The sequence below is a fragment of the Solanum verrucosum genome, unplaced genomic scaffold (assembly GCF_900185275.1).
Source record: "Solanum verrucosum unplaced genomic scaffold, falcon-dt-bn FXZP01000009.1, whole genome shotgun sequence".
Classification (NCBI taxonomy): Eukaryota; Viridiplantae; Streptophyta; class Magnoliopsida; order Solanales; family Solanaceae; genus Solanum; species Solanum verrucosum.
In genome coordinates, this window is record NW_026020231.1 from 1,873,986 (window position 1) to 1,896,415 (window position 22,430).

Sequence of the window (22,430 nt, forward strand, 5' to 3'; positions counted from 1 at the left end):
TCTTTGAATGAATTTGTTTTTTAAAAAATGGTTATAAACTTATAATTTATTTCACTCATGACACGGAGCTTTATCATGATGGAATGGTGGGAGATGTTTATGGAAACAAATGGGGCCCACATTTACCCACAGAAAGAGTTCTCATTACGTGGGTACCCGTGGAGCTGACGAGGATGGGACCCACCAGGAATCTCATAGATTTTCGAATATGGATTGGGATATGTACAATTCATTTACCCTCTTCCCCACTTGTTTCATTGTTCCCTCCTTCTTTTTCTGTTTTAAATCAAGGGAAAAATGACAGATATACATTTCATTATGAAAATGACTTATATATATTTTTATCGTTATACAAATGATTTATATATATTTTTATCGTTATAAAGGAGCTCACATATATCTTTTATTTAACAAAAGTGGAAAAAAATAGTTTTAAATTTATTTTTTTGACTTAAATTTTTTTTAAAAAAGCATGTAGGATATACATATGATCCTTCTAGCAAAGTTTAAGGTATATTTTAATCTTTTTCATATAAAAATTATTTTTGAACTTATTTGATTATTATTATTGGAATTTCTTTTCTTTTTTTCTTTCCTTCTGTGAAAAAGTTTAAAATACAAAACGTTAAAAGATGGTACAATTTTATTTGTAAATCTAAGGACATATTTTTCAAAAGTAAAACTTTAACTCGTTTGGTGTGAGGGATTAGAAATAATAGTGATGGGATAAGGAAATAGTGATGGGATAAAAAAAAAATTATGTTGTTTGGTTGGCAAGTCCGGGATAACTTATCCCGGGATTAATAATTAGTACCGGGATAAGTTATCCCTCCCCATGGGTGGTATAGTAATCCCGGGATAACTTATCCCGAGATAGAATAGGTAAATGACAAATATGTCCCTTTAAATCCTTTTTATATATCATTTTTTACATTTATGTATATTTACATTTTTTTTAATACCATGTATAATAATATTTACTACTCCTTATTTTTATGATAATTATACATATTTTTCTATTAAAAAATTATACTATATAAATATAATTTTTATTTATGAATTTATTTGACTAATTCTTATGTTTATTTTATTTTGATTTCTCATAAATTTTCTTCTCTTTAATAAACTTAAGAGGAAAGTTCTATTTTTAAGCTAAATAAGAAAAAAGTTATATTTTTAAATACACATGGTACTTATCATGGGAATACATAAACAAAAATATTTAAGTTAAAAAAAATAAAAGTTTTATTTTAAAAAATGAATAACTAAAGCTCACAAAGAAAAATTTAAAAAGTTTAAATAAAGTGAAGGGTAATTTTGTAAACAAACAACTTGTTCTTAAAATTTATCAATATATATTATTTTGAATATAACAAACCAAACACTCAATAAGAAATAATCCCAGGACAACTTATCCCATCATAACTAATCCCAACATAACTTATCCCAACATAACTTATCCCATCATAACTCATATTCAAACCAAACGACCCCTAAGTATTCAAATATTACGCAACATATATGTTAGCATATTATTAATTCAAAAAATTATTAGAAAATTGAAAAAATCATAAATAAAATTATTTATATCTGGCAGTGATGTAAATATGAGCTAAGGCCAGCTAAACTTAGTTTGATCTAAATATGTGTGATCCTGTTGGGACTCACTCACCAAAAAGCTAACTTTCTTCTCTTATTTTACCTTAAACCACCCGAGATAGACTTTTAACATGACAATCTAAAAAGGTAATACCCTATAACATGTCCTAGTTGTTAAGGAAGCTAAGAACAGGTTCAACAAAGTTGACTGACGAGTCAGAATTAGAGTCACACTAGGACTAGACTATTGAATCCTAATTTATATACGACTTACACTAGTTACTATCTTCATCAAAATTGTCACTCAATGAACATGTTAATTGGGGGAAGATCTACTAGAATAGACCAGTGGAACATTGTCAAGTCGATAGCCCTTGATTCGAGATCTCAGACATGAGGTTGGGCTCTGTTACTGGTTTCATTGAGGATGAGATTGCCTATCCAATGAGTTATAAGGATATAAGTTTTGTCTATAGAAGGTTTGATTCTGAATCGAACCAATAAATTCCGTATCTTTACCAAAGTCACTAAGGAGTGATCGGGGAAGTCTGATAATAATAGTGTCACATAAAACGAACATGAACAATATACTTTTGCACTGTAGGTCCCATTGAATGGATATGGTTTGAGAACAAGATATTTCGTAATGAAACGACCAGAAGACAATTATTGGTGTGAGGTGATTCATGTGGCTGTTTTGCTATAATTGGTGTAAGCTTTTAGTTTATGATTGCATTAGAGTAAATTACACCAATGACCAACCCTTTATATTAACATTAGATGAATCTTAATAACTCTAATAAAACAAAGAAAAGAAACACCACAGGTTACGGATTATGTTTGCAATAAGGTTATGGTAAGGTTAATTTACAAGAGTTTATTTTTATTAATATTACCCAAATATTAAATATTTTCTTCATTCCAAAATAATTTTCAACATCTTGAAGATGTGTTTCGTTGCATAGTTGAACTATAACTCGAATAGTTTTTGAATATATATACTCCAATTTTAAAATAGTGATAATTTAATTCTATTTTACTCTGGTATATCAAAATATGAAGAGAGTAAGACGGACCATAAGATGAAGGTTGGGTAGATTTTACTCTTTAGGAGCGTTTAAATTCACTTAAAAATTGATCAAATCTAGTTTTAAATTATTTTTTTATTTCTAGAAGTGTTTTGGCTAATATAATACTAATAACTTAAAATTAGTCAAAAAATTACTTGAAATAAATAAACTGTATGGCTATTTTATTTTAGCTTTCCTCCGTCATAGTGTATATTTGTCTTGCACGAATGGCAAATCCATTTGCTTGGCCTATTTCATTTCCCATCCAGGTTTAATCTCCCTATCAGCCTAACAACATAAAATAGTCAATGGTATTGAAAGATAAAAGTTGGTACACATGCTCCTGAATATCAAATATGCTTGTTCATCTGAATTCTTAGACAATAATTCTTTTGTCCTGGGGATTGTCTTGAGATAGTAGCCAAGATGTTTTTTACTGGCATCTTCTTCCCCTAGTTCACAGCATAAACTCTATTCAGTTACATTTTCAAATCCTTGCAAAATAAAGGGTAACAACAACAAGAGACAACTCTAGGACACATAAAAAATTCAAATCAAAGCTAAAAAGGACTGGGATTCTCAGGGCTTATAAAAACACAGAACCAACTGAGAGAGAAAAACAAATTAACAATTGGGGGGATTGATTGTTTGCCTCAGAGGTAGTGACAATTGCAGATCATCATTCTAGTTTCTGAATACGTGCAAATATGAATACATCATTGGCAAAAAACATGAACAATCCAAAACCAAATCAAAAAGCAGTTCAAAATAAACTAAGAAAAAGGATAACATAATAATCACAACAAGAGCCAAAAATAATATATATAGCCTCAGCTGCGATGATTCGTTGACATGATCATGAAGAATCACAAGTCTTTTTTAGTAACATCACTGGCAAATATATGATACAAATTTCATACATAAAAACACTAATACGAGGATTTTAATACCAAATAAAACTAAAAGCTTCAAAAGAAACACATTTGTTAAGGTAAAATGGTGTGGTGCATCAGAGAGATTCCCATCGACAAATCATCACAACCCTATGGGTTCTGATGTCCCTGTCTGTTTTATCATCACTTACACATACCATAGTGAATAAAATCTTAATAAATTAAAAGTTGCGCAAATAAGGAATTCAAGGCAAAGTTATACTTGAATGCACATTCATCGTTACAAAATAAGCATAAAACAATTGAGAGTTTCAAATTCAAATTTATATTTGATGTTAGTTGAATTGCATCAGAGAGATTCCCATTAGACTAGTCATCTTTTACCCTATAATAGAGTTCTGATGTCCCTGTCTGTTTTATCATCACTTGCAAACCAACATAACAAAATAAGAAAGAAAGAAAAAAACCTCTAGCCTCAGCTTTAAGTTTGTTTCATACAAAATAATCAAAGTATATTTAACACCATCATAGGCAGAGGCATAGAACTCATAATCACCAGATCAATAAATCAAGTTAAAAAAAAAAAAGCAAAACGAAAAGAAAAGAAAACGCATCAGAGATTCTGATTTCCTTTGTAAACAAAATTTCATCTTCCTCCACAAGGGAGTATGTTGTATTGAAGATCGTCACTTGCGCTTAACCATGTATACAATTAGGTAAATTGATAGCACACAAAACAAATATATCAAACAACAAAAAGAATAAAAAAAATCGAACAAATAGATTTTCAATAAGAAATGTTACTGCTAGGGTTTATGCTGTGTGAGGAAGAAGACATGTAGTTGTGTTTATATATACATGGCTGAAATACTCTAGACGGCTCCAAGCTAGGGTTTAAGAGAGAAAAAATGCATTTGAATTTGCACAGGTACCCCTGCAAGGCCCATATAAATGGCCTGGATTATGTTTTGTATTGTTTGTTAGGCCCATGCAATTCTTCATTGTTCAGGCTACCCGTTAGTGGGCTTAGAAAACCCATTAGCCCAAATGTTTTGTGTCTTGTATACAGTATACTACTTAATTGAGCCATGAAATGGGATATTCTTTCCACTCTCCTTAATTCTAAAGTATTTGGGTGAAGATTCACAGTATTGGTTATGAGTTCACATAAATTTAGTAACTTATGTTTTATTCTGTAAATATTAAATTTAGGATTTAACTATCATTGTATGGTAACTTAAAATTATTATACAAATCCATAAATTGTATATCTTGAATCCATCCACAACAATAATAGACCAAAAAGGAAAAGAAAGATCGAGATGTGAGATCTACGATCAAAGTTTTAAAATATGTGCAGGGTTAACAAAATTAGTCCATTCTACCTAACATGTGTTGTATTATCTTAATTTAACTCGGTCAAAGACCCTTAAACTTATCCTTAAATTTCATTTTGGCACTCCAACTCAACTTTGTTCCATTTTAACCCTTCAACTCCAATTTTATGTTCCATTTTGACACTTCTTTCCAAAGAATCAAGAAAGTGGATGTGTGCACTTTACATGCCATGATATGGCACAAAAATCAATTAAAAACACATACACAACTCCTCTAACTTTCCCCCATTTTTCATTTTATCATGCTAACTTGGCATTGTTCCATTTTAATTCTTCAACTCTATTTTATATAGTATCATTTAAACACAAAATATTAAATTTATGATTTCTTTATTTTTTATTTATGTTCTTCATTTTCACTTTTTAATTTTAAAAATCAACGTCATATTTTTTTTAAAAAAATTAATAATAATGGATGAACATCATTTTTAAAAAAATAGTTTTTTAGATTTTCTATACATTATTGTGTGAAAAAATAATCGACGAAAGTATGTTGGTTTTCTTTTTTAAATAATTAATTAAATTAAATAACATCACATATTTATTTTTTTATAAACTCATGTTCATTGCTAATTAATAAAACTACAAAAAAAATGTTGAAACTCGATAGACTTTGTTGGGTTGTCATTGATTTTCTCAAGAAAGAAAATTGACGCACTTTCGTCGGTAATTTTTCACGCAAAAATATAGGAAAACTCTTAAAAAGAAATTGTTACTTTTTTTTTATAAAAAAAATCAATGATCATCCGTCAATTTTAATTTTTTACAATAACTAACGGATGAACGTTGATTTTTGAAATGCAAAATTGCAGTTGAATAACATATATAGAAATAAATAAATCATAACATTAATATTTTGTGTTAAATGATATATAAAAAAACAGAGTTGAAGGGTAGTCTTTTATTATTTATTTAAAAAATACTTTTTTTTGTCTTTCACTCTCTTAGAGAAAGTGTGATGCACACACTCTGCCACATCACTTAGAAGTGTCAAAATGGAACATACAAATTGAAGTTGAAGGGTTAAAATGAAACAAGATTGAGTTGGAATGCCAAAATGAAATTTAAAGACAAATTTAAGAGTTTCCATATGTGTTTGGCCATTTAACTCATGTATTTTGATCTGCTCAATTCAACCCTTTTAAATGAGTTGATATATAATCCAAATTAACTCGAAAAACTTTGACTAAAATGTTTTATAAGAGATATTTTTCTCCTTGATATGTTATATATAACAATAATAAAGTGAAAAAAAAAATCATTAGGTACTTACAACAAATGACAAAACGTCAAACAAACAAAATAAAACTTCACATAATTGAACGAGTAAGTTTAGTAGAACAGTTAGAAATTGTTTGGTAAATATAAAAAATAACTTAAAATAAGTAAAAAAATGACTTAAAATACGTTAGAAAATATATGACAAGGTAAAAAATGACTTAAAATAAATCAAAAAATCAAATATAGATCTCTCCTACTTTTTATTTTTTAACTTAAAAGTCAATTCAATTTAACTTTTTGTTTCAACTTAAAAACTATTTTTTTTAAGCAATCCAACGGGCTCTTAGTTTGCTTGTTCTATCTTTTCTTGACGAAATGATTGTTGTGTGTGACAAGTTGATTGTCACTGCATGCGTGTGTTATGTTGTCGTCCAGTGAGTTAAGTATTATTGACAAGTGAGATTATAACGATTAATGACCAAATTCTTTCACAATAATGCAATTTTAATTTATGAAATGATGTTAGAATATTCAAAATCTAACAAGTTGTTCTTTGATCATAATTGTCTTTGAAATTTTTAAATGATTAATTATATATGACTCATAATATTTTTTAAAAAAAATAACTTTTACATAAGAAAATTTCGTTTCGGTCAATTTAAAAATCTTGTGTTGAAAAACATGATCAAAATTAATACATAAATTGGGACATAAAGAAAGTACATAGACATGATAAATAATGTGAGCGGAAATAAAATAAACTCTTTAGGTCATGCATTTTATACTTCCTTTTTCATTTCGGTTAATAATACTACTTTGTATCTTTTGGTTTAAAGAAAAAGAAAAGGAATATATAAAACATGGTCGTTCATATTAAAGTAGAGAAGCGCCCACGGAATAATGAAATAGGTGTAAAGTATATATAAGAAACCGTCAACCACAAGGAAAAAAAAGGATTAAGGTATTGTTGAAGCTTTGTTTAGTTATCCTTTAAAAGGCTAAAGAGCTCACAACTTTTACCAAAAGAAAACGTTATCTCTGCAGTCTGCATGCATATATATCGATGCCTCCAAAAAGGCATGATATACAAACAAGCACACACCCTGTATATGACTATGAGGAGGCTACTTTAAATCACTTTTGACTCCGCTCCTCTCTTTTTATGCTCTCTTTTTTTCACACTATATGGCTCAACAACAAGAAGACTAGGTAATTAGAAGAAGCAATCAATTAGAGAGAGAAAGAAGAATGGAAGTAAAGCAAGAGCTTACTAATAATTTAATATATTCAATTAATCTCACAAGTAATATTTTAAAAATAATATATTTTTATTTTTGTGGATTAAAGATGTTGTTTGTAATAAAGCTTTGGCACAACTACTAGAGCAAGAACATAACACACAAAATAAATTAGTGTAATAGAATAACAGAATTCAAGTTGTCTGGAAGGGCGGCGATTTAATCAGTTTTCTGGCAGATGTGTGACCACTTTACCCACTCCACCGCTCTTTCTTAGATTTGGTATTCAAACTTCAAAATCTCATCATATATGCCATGCACCACCATACCGTAATCTATTCCAGAATCCTGACAGAACAAAAATATTAATTTTAAAGTGTAAAAATATGGCGTATGAGCATAACTCAATTTCAAAAATTAGCTTATGAAATGAGGTTTATTCAAGTCTTATATAAAAACTAAGAAGACTAATTTCTCATTCATCTACCCACGTGGGACTACTTAACAAAAATTATATAATGAACAAAATAAATTAGGTGAGAGTTAGACTACAATGTCGGAGTCAAAATTTTTACTGATAAATTGAAAATATGAAAAGATAAACATATAATATATATAAAATATTATAATTTTCCATCAAAGGAAATTCGGATAAACCTTTGACCCTGCTCGGCTCCACGCATGTTAGGCTGGTCTACTTTGTTTGATTGTTCCAAGGCAGGATCACTAGCAACCGATTTCTCCATAAGCCTGATTCTAGTCCAAGTTGCACTCTTTTGAAATTCGATCCACTAACCCTAATAATTAGGGATATGATTACTTTCCTAATAATTACTCAACTTTTATTTTATTACATCAAGGTACGAAGAAGAAGTCAGTTAATTTTATATAAATTGGAGTATATGTTATGAAGGTATGTAGTAATTAGGGATATGATTACTTTCCACGTGCATTTAACAATTTTCGTTAATAAAAAGGGCATTTTTGACCCAATAGTTTGACGGAAATGGTAGTTTGAGCAGAAATATAGTTTAAGGATAAATATGAGCTATTTCGGATAGTTTAAGGGTATTTTTGACCCTTTTTCTTTTAGTCAATGTGGCAGTGGAATCCTATTGGCGTGCAATGTGGCATCCACATGGCATTTAACAACTTTCGTTAATAAGAATGACACTTTTGACCCAATAGTTTGACGGAAAGGGTAGTTTTGAGCCGAAATATAGTTTAAGGGTATATATGAGCTATTTTGGATAGTTTAAGGATATTTTCACTATTTTCCGCTACATAAATAAAGACTAGTAATATTTTATTCGACTCTAATGTTTGTTAGTTGCCTTTTCCAAAATTTATAATCTATAAATTTTAAAATTTTATGTTCTCGTTGGATTGAAATTGACGTGGGAACTTTCAACACGACTGTACTCATCGGTTCAGACTTGCTACCATTGATTCTTGGTTAATGATATATTAGAGATTAAATTAAACTTGATCAATTTCAGATCGTTCCACAATGTTTTAATTTGAAGGTCTAATAAATTTGATTATCTTCTAGAAGTATTGAGTTGCATGCATAAAATGTCACCATAACAGTGGCCATTTGGGCGGTTATTTTGTCTATTTTGTTTAGTTATTAATTTCCGTCAAATGTTTGTCTTGAAATTTTCCAAAGTACGCATAAGTTATTTTAATACTTATTTTAAAGGACAAATCTATTGGAATTGGATGATCAATATGATAATTAGTCAATTGAGTTGATAGTTAGTTAGCTAATTATTCTGTATTGTATTTCGCCACAAGTTAGTTAGGCAGTTACATCAAATTGGTTAGTTAGTTAGATTCCGTTATATTCTAGAAGCTTCCTAGTTGTGCATATATAGCATTGTATTCATGCCATCATTTCCAAGTTGCATTGAATAAAGATTTCATTTCTAACAAACCTTCCAGATTAGTTTTCAATATGGTATCAGAGCTGTGAATTGAGATTCAATTCAACTGCAGTTCTTCTTCTCCATCGTTGAAGATCCTTTGTGCAAGCAGAGGACGAGATGACCACTGGAGAATTAGATGCGACTGGAAATGCGACCGTGATGCAAGCAGATACGCTTGAGTCCATTGAGAAGAAACGAAATCATCCATTGTATCTTCATCCATCCGATACTCTTGCGACTGTACTGACCACAGTACAACTCACTGGTACAGAGAACTATTCTCTTTGGAGCAGATCTATGCTCATCAATCTTCGTGCAAAAAGTAAATTGGGTTTTGTGTTGGGAACATGTAAAATGAGTGATTACAAGATGGAACTGGAGGAACAATGGGAGAAGTGCAATTGTTTTGTACTAGCATGGATCATGAACACTGTTTCGAAAGAATTGCTAAGTGGAATTGTATATGCTGATGATGCAGCTGAGGTGTGGATAGATCTCAAGGATCGATTCAACAAGGTTGATGGATCTAGGATCTACCAGTTGCATAGAGAGATCTGCACAATACATCAAGGTAACTTGACTGTTTCTGGATATTATACGAAAATGAGATTGTTATGGGATGAATTTGATGCTTCTATGCCCCCACCATCATGTGACTGTGATAAATCGAGAAGCTACATAGATCATTTGGCTTACTTGAGGTTATTTGCATTTTTGATGGGACTGAGTGAAGATTTTTGTCAAGCGCGAAGTCAGATTCTAATGATGAGCCCATTGCCTAATGTTAATAAGGCATATGCCATGATAATGGCAGATGAAAGCCAAAGGGCTACTGCAGGCACTCACTCTAGTAAGGACATGCTGGAATCAACAACATTATATGCAGGGAAGGGACAACATATTCAGAGGAATGTGAGATTTCCTTAAACAAAGAAGAAGAATTGGGATCAAATCTGTGATTACTGTAAATTGCAGGGGCATGTTAAGCTTGATTGTTTCAAATTAAATGATTATCCTCCTGATTGGAAATTCAAAAAGAAGCCACCACTTGAAAGGCCTAGATCCGGATATGATCAAGGTATGACAGGACAAATGCAGGGAATGCAAAACACTGATAGGCAATATCAGGGAGTAGCAAATCAAGTACGAGTTGATCAAGTACCAGATGGTTTTGATCCAATACATAAACCTGCAGTTTCTCAGTCACAGGGATCACAAGAGGCACCATCTATAGCAGCTCAACACACTTTTACTCCACGACAATACCAAAGGCTCTTACACATGCTAGATAAGGAAGATGCAACATCTTCAGGAGTCAATAGTGCAAACATGGCAGGTATAACTGGTCCTATCACTAAAGCATTATTTACTGGTGTAGATAAGGACAGTTGGATAGTGGATTCAGGGGCTACTTGTCACATGACTTCTAGGCTAAATAGATTAAGTTCTATTTCCAATGACATGAGTGGTATGGATAGGAGAGTGCACTTGCCTAATAGAGAGACCACTTCAGTCACACACACTAGAAATTATACAACACATGCTGGTGATACATTAGAAAATGTATTGGTGGTTCCTGCTTTCAAATTTGATTTGCTCTCAGTAGCACAGTTGACCAGGCAAATGAATTGTTTCGTTAATTTTTTCCCTGAGTTTGTTGTCTTTCAGGACCTCTCAAATGGGAAGGTGAAGGGAATTGGTAGGGAGCTAGATGGGCTATACTACTTTCCCAGTCAACCACCACATGGAGGAGGCAAGAATGCTGAGACATTATTGATGACACAGAATGATGTGTTGATGAATAAAATGTTGTGGCATAACAGAATGGGCCATCCTTCTTCTAAGGTGCTAAGTCAATTACCTCTGTCATTTAGTGATATAGATGACATTTGTAAAGATTGTCCAGTTTGTCCACTTGCAAAGCAGACTAGATTACCTTTTTCTTTGAGTTTGTCTAAAACTAGTAGTGTTTTTGAGTTGATTCATTTGGATGTTTGGGGACCATATAAAGTTGTTACTCATAATGGATATAGATTTTTCCTGACTATTGTTAATGACAAATCCAGAATGACTTGGATATATTTGTTAAGATTGAAAAGTGATGTGTTTTCAATTTTGCAATCTTTTATTATCCTTGTCAAGACACAATTCAATATAATTTTTAAGAGGTTGAGATCTGATAATGGAGCTGAATTCTTCAACAATGACTGCAATGCACTACTCAATTCTCATGGTATTGTTCATAAAAGCAGTTGTTCCTATACTCCACAACAAAATGGGGTGGCTGAACGTAAACATAGACATGTACTCGAGGTGGTAAGGGCTCTTAAATTTCATGGCCATATTCCTATTAAGTTCTGGGAGAATGTGTTCTTGCAGCTGTGTACTTAATTAATAGATTGCCTACACCAGTTTTGGGAGGAAAGACACCATATGAAGTGTTTCACAAGGTCAGTGCCAAACTTGATCACTTGAGAACACTAGGATGTTTGGGTTATGTTACTAGACTGCCTAAAGGTGACAAGTTTTCTCATAGAGCAGATGCTTGTGTGTTTTTGGGGTACTCAGTCACTCAAAAAGGGTATGTCATGTACAGTTTGAGTCAGAAGAAAATGATAGTCAGCAGGGATGTGGTTTTTAAGGAGCACATATTTCCTTTTAAAACTATGGTTACCAAAGAGCTTCCATTATTTCCAAAGATTAATCTGTATCATAATGATGATTTCGAAGATATTGTGATACCTCATATACATGAATTACTTCATGAGGAGGTATTTCCTGAGATTGACATGCATGGTGATGATCTGCATGAAGCAGAACCTGAAGTTATTGTTGAGTTTGGTCAGCATGGTCCTGATGATGGGAATGATTTGGCTCATGTCCCAGCTGATGCACATACAAGAACTAGACAGTCTATTAGAACCTCTAATCCACCAATCTGGATGAAGGATTATGTGACTCAAGTATCTGACATAGCTCATCCTTATTCACTAGGAAGGTATCTCTCATATCAGGATATTTCTCCTAGTTATGCATCTTACTTATCCAAGTTCTCTACAGAAGTTGAGCCTAAGAATTATGAAGAGGCTATCAAGGACAAGAGATGGATAGAGGCAATGAAGTTGGAAATCAAAGCTTTGGAGGACAATGGTACCTGAAAGTTAGTAAGTTTACCAGCAGGGAAGTCTGCCATAGGTTGTAAGTGGGTGTTCAAAATAAAATACCAAGCTGATGGGGAAATAGACAGATTTAAAGTAAGATTAGTTGCAAAAGGGTACAATCAAACTGAGGGTATAGATTACCAAGAGACTTTTTCACCAGTGGTGAAAATGGTTACTATTAGGACAATAATATCATTGGCAACTGCTGAGCACTGGATGGTTTACCAAATGGATGTATTCAATGCATTTTTACAAGGGGATCTATTTGAAGAAGTGTACATGGAATTGCCTAAGGGATTCAAATTAGAAGGAGAAAACATGGTGTGTAAGTTGGTTAAGTCCCTTTATGGACTTAAACAGGCATCAAGACAGTGGAATGCAAAATTGACTACTGCCTTATGCAATTCAAGATATATTCAGAGTCATTTGGATTACTCATTGTTTACCAAAAAGAGAGGTAAGGGGATAGTGATTATACTGGTATATGTAGATGATTTACTTATCACAGGAAATGATGCCACTCTGATAGAAGAAACAAAACATGTACTGCACAGTAATTTCAAGATCAAAGATTTGGGGGAACTCAAATACTTCCTAGGAATTGAGTTTCTTAGGTCTAACAAAGGGATAGTGATGAACCAAAGAAAGTATGCCCTGGAGCTAATCTCAGAAGTTGGTCTGGCTGGTGCTAAAACAGCTCCAACACCACTGGAATGCAACATGAAGTTGACCAGTGTGGAGTTTGATGAATGAGTCAATAATAGTGATGCCTTGTTTACTGATGTTACACAGTACCAAAGGCTTGTAGGAAAGTTATTATATCTCACAAATACAAGGCCGGATATAGCTTTTGTAGTACAGTCCCTAAGTCAATTCATGCAGCAACCAAAAATTTCACACTGGAACGCAGCACTGAGGGTGATAAGATATATTAAGGGAGAACCTAGCAAGGGATTATTGATGAGTGCAGATAAGAAATTTTCCCTCACAGGGTATTGTGATGCAGATTGGGCAGCTTGTCCAAACACCAGGAGATCTGTCACTGGGTTTCTTTTGAAATTTGGTGACTCTTTGATATCTTGGAAATCAAAAAAACAAAACACAGTGTCAAGATCTTCAGCAGAGGCAGAATATAGAAGTTTAGCTGCTTTAACAGCTGAAGTAGTTTGGGTCACAAATTTATTTCACGAATTGGGTGTGAAATTGATTGGACCAGCCAACATTTATTGTGACAGCAAGGCTGCCATACAAATTGCAGCTAATCCAGTATTTCATGAACGTACTAAACACATCGAGATAGACTGTCACTTCATCAGAGAAAGAATACAAAAGGGGTTGATCAAAACTTCATACATTCATACCAAGGACCAACAAGCAGATTTATTGACAAAGGCTCTAGGAAGAGTGCGACATGACATTCTAATTGACAAGCTCGGATTTCTGAATGTGTTCAGTACATCCAGCTTGAGGGGGAGTATTGGAATTGGATGATCAATATGATAATTAGTCAATTGAGTTGATAGTTAGTTAGCTAATTATTCTGTATTGTATTTCGTCACAAGTTAGTTAGGCAGTTACATCAAATTGGTTAGTTAGTTAGATTCCGTTATATTCTAGAAGCTTCCTAGTTGTGCATATATAGCATTGTATTCATGCCATCATTTCCAAGTTGCATTGAATAAAGATTTCATTTCTAACAAACCTTCCAGATTAGTTTTCAATAAAATCCCTTGGTATCAAACCTCAAAATTTCTATCAAAAACTAATTTTCTTAGTTATATATAGTACTAGTTAGTACTCCCTCTGTTTTTAAAAAAATTGAGTTTTTTTAGTCTGTTTCAAAAAGAATTACTTTTTCTCTTTTTTGGCAACACTTTAATTTTAATTTTCCACATTATATCTTTAAGGCCACAAAATTAAAGGACATTTTGATACATTTGACATAATTTTAATTTTGATAAACAAGATTAAAAAGTCTTTTTTCTTTTCTTAAATTTCATCCAAATCAAACTAGATCATTTTTTTTTAAGCGAGTACTATTTTAGAAGTTGTTAATTAAATTTTTTTTAAAAAGGTAAGTTAACACCTCTCACAAGTTGCGTTGCCTAAAGCGGAGGTTAGTAGGTAGACAGGGCAGGACGGAAAACGGGAAAGTACTGCTCATCGGGTCCCCTCTCAACTTTATATTATTTTTGTTGATATTTATATTAGATTTCAATTAAATTTGTATTTGTATAAAAATATTCCACATGAGAAGATAAAACACTCTCTAACAAAAATAACTTTGTACTCATAAAACTCAAATTCAAGATCTTTGATCAAGGATGAATAAATATTTACCCCTCTATCACAATCATGATTAGTGGTCCCCTCTCAACTTGTTTCGTCTTTGTGATATATTATATTATTTTTGGAACAATAAATTACTAGTACTCTCTCTAAAACCAAAGCAAATAAAAAACAAATATTAAATAATAAAAGCGATAGAAACATAGAAATATGGAAAGTTTTCATTTTTATTCAGGTATGTTGAAGTGTCTATAATATAATTATTATGCTTTTATTTATAATGTTATAGAGAGACAAAAATTAATTATAAACATGACATTAACCATATGAAAGCTATGACTTATGAGTGAAGATAAAGGGGAAGTCATGAAGATGAGAGTTAATGTAATTATAGTGAGGAGAAATCAAAAATTTATTTTGTGGACATCCACAATTACTTTTATAATATATTACCTTTATTAATTTGGCACAACACTTGAAAAAAGTATTTTGCAAAATTAAATTTATTATAATACTTTAAAAATCTAAATTTGATTGATATTGCTTTATATAATTATTTACTACTACTAAAAGTTGAAAAAAATATAACAAATCTCTCTTAAAGTAAAAATAAAATGTGACAGAGAGAAACCATTTTCTTTTAACCTAAGAAAAATAAAAGAAACAGAAAAATACCCTTTTTTTTCCTAAAAGCAACCAAAAGTAAAAATAAATTAAAATATTGTTTTGTTCTCCCGTAACATCTATTTATTCCCACCTCAGTCCCTTTCTTTTCCATTGCAACTTAAACTCATTCTTCCCCCAACAAAATACTCTTACTTTTCCCCTTAAAAACACACACACATTAAGGTTATAAGTGCTTCATATAGTTGTCCAAAAAGGTGCCAAACATCTCTCAATTTTTTTTTTAAAATGCCAATTTTGTGGTTCTCCGTAATTTGTGTCTTTTGTATACAATTTATTAATTGTGTCCACGGAAATGAACAAGGATGGATTGAAGCTCATGCAACTTTCTATGGAGGTGGTGATGCTTCCGGAACCATGGGTATGCTAATTACTTTCGAGCTAGAATTTTTAGTTTATGAACTTCAAATTACTTGAATTAAAGTTATTGAGTTAGGCTGAACCTGTGCCAGGCGCTCGTGTGCCTTTTCCATTTTCTACCTAAAGAATTGTTATAATTCAGGTGGAGCATGTGGTTATGGGAATTTGTACAGTGAAGGGTATGGTACAAACACAGCAGCATTGAGTACAGCACTGTTCAACAATGGGTTGAGTTGTGGATCTTGCTTTGAGCTTAAGTGTGTGGGTGATTCGAAGTGGTGCCTTCCAGGATCTATAGTGGTAACTGCTACTAATTTTTGCCCACCAAATTTTGCCCTTCCGAATAATGCTGGTGGGTGGTGCAATCCTCCCCTGCACCACTTTGACCTCGCTCAGCCTGTTTTTCAAAAAATGGCTCAGTACAGAGCTGGGATTGTTCCTGTTGCTTACAGAAGGTAAGAGCCTAACTTGAATCTAGAATACTTCATTCTTTTATTTTGTTGAAAATCTCAATTTATGTTCTCTGGCTTTCCACCAAGCTAGCATGTGGCTATAGAATTTGAATCTATTTGGCATAAAATTTTATCACAACATTATTTTCAATTTTTCAAAAACTGGCTCAATAAAACTAACTTTCAGTCACGTACTTCAAATATTTTTCCAAGTAAAATTTATGTTTAAGCACAATTTCATGTTTTAAAAATCACAACTTAAAAAATTCAATTTCAAAATTTATGGCGAATCTGGAGCTAAACTATTGCGGTTAGTTAAGTCAGTTAACAAGGTCAAAGTCAGAAAAATGTCAAAAGTGATTTTTTAAAAGTTCTAATTATATAGATAGAGTTAATATACTATATATTCCCAAAGCAAAAAACAAGATAACCCATCTTGTGAAGGAACGGACCGCTGAGAATTTACGTGAATTTAATAACTTTTAATAATCAAAACTCTCTTCTGTTATACCGCTCAATTTTCAATACTGTCATGCCTTGTGAATTGTTCCTTTAGTTTGGCACAAGCATCCTGCCGGTTACATCTCGTGACAAAGATTGGGCCCCCCTCCCCCTACTAGTAATATTTATATCGGTGTTCGGTTAATCGGTTATATATGTGCACTTCCCAAGTTTCAAATTTTGTTGCCATTAATGCAGAGTACCTTGCCAGAAAAAGGGAGGAATCAGATTCACAATGAACGGTCACTCATACTTCAATCTAGTGCTGGTAACCAACGTGGGAGGTTCAGGAGATGTAAATGCAGTTTCGATTAAAGGTTCCAGAACAGAGTGGATAGCAATGTCACGCAATTGGGGTCAAAATTGGCAGAGCAATGCTTTACTTGATGGTCAAATTATATCATTTAAAGTAACTACAGGTGATGGCCGCACTGTTTTCTGCAACAATGCTATCCCTGCTGGATGGTCTTTTGGGAAAACTTACACCGGCGCACAGTTCACTTAATTCTATTTATTGCAAAGTGTCATAAATTAAGACTACTACTATTTATTAGTGTTGATGGGAAGAGCTTATTTTTTAAAGTGGCTCCAAACCATTTTTATTTTGGATTTTTATGAAAGTAATTTAAGATAGGAAGTTCTGTCCTTTGGTTATTTTTAGGAAGAGGACAGAAACTGGGGGCAGAGGTGGTGGATTTTATTGTCACCACCCACCACACTAGTTCATTATTATAGCCTAAAGGGGATATTAGTTTAGAGGTAATTTTCGTTTGATGTTCTTTATTGTGGTTTTGTATGAAATTTAAATTATCACTTGGAAAACAGTTTATTGTGGTCCTTTCATTTTATATTCCAGCGGCAGACGTAGCTCATTTTATATTCCAACCCTAATTCTTTTAAGTTAATATATGTCAAAAAAAAAAAATCAACTTTATTTCACATAATTTTATATCATAACCGCATATAAAAAAGAAAGGAAAAATCCTTTTGGTCAGAAAATTTGGTCAGAATTTGACCAGGATAAAATCACATATTTCACATTATGTTATTTTATCTTTTTGAACATTTTACCATTTTAAATATTTTTTAATTAGCTGATTTTCAGATAGAAACTCCAATTTATCTTTCTGCTCGTTGGGAGAACTCTCAATGGATTGGTTTCTGGGAGTCGAGGTGGAAGTAGATGGAGACCATTAAAGAAAGTGGCTTCCTCAATTAAACTAGCTTCCTCATCTTTTCTTCCCCCCAACAACTTCACTCCGGAGGAATCGTATATTCTTAAGCGAGGCCCCAACTCCAACCACTGCTGCAGGGGCATTTTGTTGGGCTTCGTTCACACTTGATTCCGAGCGAGAAGATCCCTATGGAGAATGTGGTCAGAAATCCATAATAGAGTCCGACCACAACGACCGAATTGATTATCTTCATGCTTTCTTAAGGGCCTTTAAAAATCGGCCATTATCGGACTCTTCTTATGCTTTTTTTTTCACCGGGCTTGGATCGATGAGGTTGAATTTGCTTTTGCTTTAGTTATTGTCGTAGAGAGCGTTAGAGCGAGCGAAGCTCTCAATTTAGTGGCTTCCCTCAACCTCCTCTTTCATTTTCGTTGGGAAAAGGCTAGCGCGCAACGACTGATGAAAAGCCAACAACTTCTTAGGAGTCAGATAGGGCTTTCTCAAGCCTTTTTCCCTCATCCCTTTTGGTTTGGGGACGATAAGTACTTCGTCTCGAGTATTTTTAAGGCGCGCGTACAAATCATCTACAACGAAGCATCCATCTAGATCTATCTCAGACAGCCCCCGAGGGGGGGGGGTGTATGGGATTCATAAAAAATTGAAAAAAAAATCAAATTATTTTAAAATAAAAAAGATATTATAAATTTTTTAAATTTCTAATCAAATTTTCTGGCTACTTAACATTACCCAAAAATAAAATGTGCCCTAAATTTAAACTCGGGCATTTGTTATCTTATTCCACATTGGGAATCCGCAGAGAGAGAGAGAACCAAGAAGTGTGTCCTTTTCTTGTTCTTGATTTGTGTGGTGATATCAGATTTGTAAAATCCTTGATGTTGTCTCTTTCTTCTCTACTCCCTCGGTCCCTAATTACTTGTTCACTTTTTTTTTTTTATAATTATCTCTAATTACTTGTCTATTTTGACAAATAAAAAAAAGACAATTTTTTTTTGCTTATTATACCCTCAGTTAAATGACTAATTATTTTGAAAAATGTAGAACTTTTCATCTACTTCATAATTAATAGTGATAAAATGGTAAACTCATTATATCATTAATTATTTTCTTAATAAGTGTGTCAATTCAAAAGTGGACAAGTAATTAGAGACAGAGAGAGTACTAAATAGTGATAGAGTGTATAAATAAAGAGAGAACCGTTGTTTGGTTTGATGCATTAAAAATAAAATGCATTGCATTAAAAAAATTATTTATAAAGATACCCTTCACCACTATAGTGAAAAAGATATAAAAAGAGTATTGAGGGCAATTGGGTCTTTAATTGAGTTAATGCATACATTAATACCATTGCATTACTAATACCTAGAAATTCATGGTATTAACAATACACACCTTAATACACAATATAGTGTATAAAAATAATGCTTGCATTAGTTATACATAGATTGAAAAAAAGTACCAAACAAAATACTAATAATAAATAAAACTAATGCATACATTATTTTATTAATACACTCTACCAAACGACCCGAAAGATTTTTTAAAAACAAAATGTCAGCATGAGCCAGTGGTGAAAAGAACTACTCCTTTCAAATTTAAACAGGGAACAAATAACTTTCTAATATTTTCTCAACACCTTAGTTCTTTTTATTTCAATATCTTTCACCGTCCTTTCCTTTATCATATAAAACTTTACGTGTCAACTTTACATGATTCACATAATTGCCCATTTTTTAAGGGTGATTTTTAATTTTTATCCTCAATATTTTAAGTAAAATATAAGTAGTCGAAAATATTTTGATATTGAAATAGCAAATAATTTTTGTTTGACATAAACCAATATGTTTGAATTATAATTAACATAAGTTATGGTTACAAAACATATGTCTATAGAAGTAAAATTTCAGTTCAGAAAATTCATAAGTTATATCGTAAAAGATACAACTTAATTCCTAGTGAATTTATATCAAGCAAAACAAAAGTTCTCTAAATTTATGTTTAACGAAATAAAGCCATAGAAATATTACACAAATTATACTACATAATTCAATTTCTACACAACTTATTCAGAGTAAGGCAAATTTTTTCTCAACTTATGTTCAAAGGAATTAGGTTATAAATAAAGTGCTTTGATTAAAGAAAAAAAAAAGGATAAAAACTAAACATTACCTAGAAATAATGGTACCATGTGCAAAAACTTCATATAAAGGACAAAATGCACTTATTAAACGGGCTTCTGCAAGGTCCAAGACGGAGTAGAACACTTTCTAGCCCATTAACGATAGCGAAGGAGCTAATAATTGGACTAGGCCTGAACTGAAGTGGCCCAAATAGGCACTTTTGTCAAGTTTTTGCCACACTATCAAAACTATTTAACATTAACCACTTTTAATGGAGAAAAAAAAGAGAGTATATTTGGACAGCAATATCATAATCTAAAATAAATAAATAAATCTTAATCTAAAAATATGGAAAAACTCTAGTATAAGGTGCTGGATTATGAAACTTTTACAAGTGAAACTTCATCGCAATATGTTGGTGCTCGAACCCCCCCTCCCTATATGTAAAACTTCATGTGCTAGTGTACAGAGCTACATGTGATATGATATTATTATTTTTATCAAATTCCATAAAAAGAATGCCGATTTTTGAAACACCATAAACTTTTAAAACTCTCACTTATCAAAATTCCAAACTCTAACACCACGGGACAGAGTTATTCCGTATTTTAGCTGAAATATTTTTATTCAAATATTATTTTTACATTAAAATATACTCCCAACTTTCTTTGAAGACTAGTATGAAAGTATTAAATCATGATTAAAATCTTTTTAACACATTAAAATATACTCCCAACGCATCCCACCCAATTTTTCACAATCAAGTCATTATAGATATCTTTTGCCAGGACGAATTTTGAGTCAACCAATTGTCAAATCCTCATTGGATATCAATGATTTCACTTGGCAAAGATCTTTCCATTAGCAGATTCCCCAATTTCCATTTTAATTTCCTCCTCTAAAAATCCAATATATATCTACGTGGCAATTTTTGGGTCCCTCATCATCTTCTCAAACCAACAGAAATAAAGAAACTGATTTGAAGATATGGAACCAAAGATAAGGAGATAAGGCATATTTTTTCTCATTGGTTACTATCAAATTCACAACTCAATCCAACCGTTGAATTCCAAAAAATCTTAGTCACTCTTCAAGATTGAACCAGAGCCACAATTATGCCAAAGAAATGGCAATACAAATGCATATACAAAACACACAAAGTTTTCAACTCAGCCTTAAAACTAGATTGCCATTTCTCCCAATAATCACCAACAACTCTTCAAATTGGAAAAAATGGCAACCGTGACAACACAAGCTTCCGCCGCCATTTTCCGGCCATGTGCCTCAAGAACCAGGTTCCTCACTGGATCATCTGGAAAGTTAAACAGGGAGGTCTCTTTTAGACCTTCAACTTCTTCATCATACAACTCATTCAAGGTTGAAGCTAAGAAAGGTCAATGGCTTCCTGGCTTAGCCTCTCCTGATTATCTTGATGGCAGGTACATACATACATACATACATCTTAAGCTACTTGTAATATATACTTTTGCCTGCTATGATATCATGTAAAATTGTACTATGTCTAAACACTAACCTTGTTCTAATACTGGAATGGTTACTTGTCTTTAGTCTTCCAGGAGACAATGGTTTTGATCCATTGGGACTTGCTGAGGACCCAGAGAACTTGAAATGGTTCATCCAGGCTGAACTGGTGAATGGTCGTTGGGCTATGTTGGGTGTTGCAGGGATGCTGTTGCCTGAGGTTTTCACTAGCATTGGGATACTTAACGTGCCCAAATGGTACGATGCTGGAAAATCCGAGTACTTTGCATCATCATCGACCCTGTTTGTGATCGAGTTCATCTTGTTCCACTACGTCGAGATCAGAAGGTGGCAAGACATTAAGAACCCAGGAAGTGTCAACCAAGACCCTATCTTCAAGAGCTACAGCTTGCCTCCTCATACATGTGGATACCCTGGTGGTATTTTCAACCCACTCAACTTTGCACCAACTGAAGAGGCCAAGGAGAAGGAACTTGCTAATGGTAAGTGGATGTTCACTTTTTAAATGACTTTATATACTTGAGTCAGGCTAATTTTTCAAGTGGATAATTTGCAGGGAGATTGGCTATGTTGGCATTTTTGGGATTCATAGTGCAGCACAATGTGACTGGAAAGGGACCTTTTGACAACCTTCTGCAGCACATCTCTGACCCATGGCACAACACCATCATCCAAACACTCAGCAACTAGAAAACCTCATGGGAAACTTGATTGAATATATATTGTTACCTTGTAACCATGTTATGAATTTTGATCAAGAATAGAGCTTTGTGGTAAACAAGGAACCTTTAATGTACAGCGTTTCTTATTCGTGTTGTTCC

General features: G+C 32.7%; 2 protein-coding genes and 4 non-coding genes across 6 annotated transcripts; 2 read left to right on the top strand and 4 right to left on the bottom strand.

Moving 5' to 3' along the window:
* Nucleotides 1–3,318: 3,318 nt before the first annotated feature.
* Nucleotides 3,319–3,394, bottom strand: LOC125832727 (small nucleolar RNA snoR122). The gene has a single exon (XR_007443255.1). It is a non-coding gene; the product is annotated as a small nucleolar RNA snoR122 (small nucleolar RNA).
* Nucleotides 3,395–3,672: 278 nt separating this feature from the next.
* Nucleotides 3,673–3,756, bottom strand: LOC125832725 (small nucleolar RNA R44/J54/Z268 family). Its single transcript, XR_007443253.1, has one exon. It is a non-coding gene; the product is annotated as a small nucleolar RNA R44/J54/Z268 family (small nucleolar RNA).
* A 149-nt stretch (nucleotides 3,757–3,905) lies between these two features.
* On the bottom strand, nucleotides 3,906–3,995 carry LOC125832724 (small nucleolar RNA R44/J54/Z268 family). Its single transcript, XR_007443252.1, has one exon. It is a non-coding gene; the product is annotated as a small nucleolar RNA R44/J54/Z268 family (small nucleolar RNA).
* A 39-nt stretch (nucleotides 3,996–4,034) lies between these two features.
* Nucleotides 4,035–4,095, bottom strand: LOC125832723 (small nucleolar RNA Z267). Its single transcript, XR_007443251.1, has one exon. It is a non-coding gene; the product is annotated as a small nucleolar RNA Z267 (small nucleolar RNA).
* An 11,477-nt stretch (nucleotides 4,096–15,572) lies between these two features.
* Nucleotides 15,573–17,611, top strand: LOC125832222 (expansin-A15-like). Its single transcript, XM_049511372.1, has 3 exons — nucleotides 15,573–15,841; nucleotides 15,983–16,295; nucleotides 16,992–17,611. Exons 1-3 carry the CDS (start codon nucleotides 15,709–15,711, stop codon nucleotides 17,296–17,298), a joined length of 753 nt encoding a protein of 250 aa, XP_049367329.1. The 5' UTR covers nucleotides 15,573–15,708; the 3' UTR covers nucleotides 17,299–17,611.
* Nucleotides 17,612–21,169: 3,558 nt separating this feature from the next.
* On the top strand, nucleotides 21,170–22,398 carry LOC125832221 (chlorophyll a-b binding protein 4, chloroplastic-like). Its single transcript, XM_049511371.1, has 3 exons — nucleotides 21,170–21,545; nucleotides 21,676–22,091; nucleotides 22,166–22,398. The coding sequence occupies exons 1-3, from the start codon at nucleotides 21,340–21,342 to the stop codon at nucleotides 22,297–22,299; spliced, it is 756 nt and encodes a 251-aa protein (XP_049367328.1). The 5' UTR covers nucleotides 21,170–21,339; the 3' UTR covers nucleotides 22,300–22,398.
* Nucleotides 22,399–22,430: the final 32 nt, after the last annotated feature.

Bases quoted from the DNA above. Each gene is read 5' to 3' on its own strand.
- LOC125832222 (XM_049511372.1), top strand. From the start codon at position 15,709: ATGCCAATTTTGTGGTTCTCCGTAATTTGTGTCTTTTGTATACAATTT. The intron at 15,842-15,982 runs GTATGCTAATTA...GTTATAATTCAG, and splicing joins TGATGCTTCCGGAACCATGG to GTGGAGCATGTGGTTATGGG. The intron at 16,296-16,991 runs GTAAGAGCCTAA...CCATTAATGCAG, and splicing joins GTTCCTGTTGCTTACAGAAG to AGTACCTTGCCAGAAAAAGG.
- LOC125832221 (XM_049511371.1), top strand. From the start codon at position 21,340: ATGGCAACCGTGACAACACAAGCTTCCGCCGCCATTTTCCGGCCATGT. The intron at 21,546-21,675 runs GTACATACATAC...ACTTGTCTTTAG, and splicing joins CCTGATTATCTTGATGGCAG to TCTTCCAGGAGACAATGGTT. The intron at 22,092-22,165 runs GTAAGTGGATGT...GATAATTTGCAG, and splicing joins GGAGAAGGAACTTGCTAATG to GGAGATTGGCTATGTTGGCA.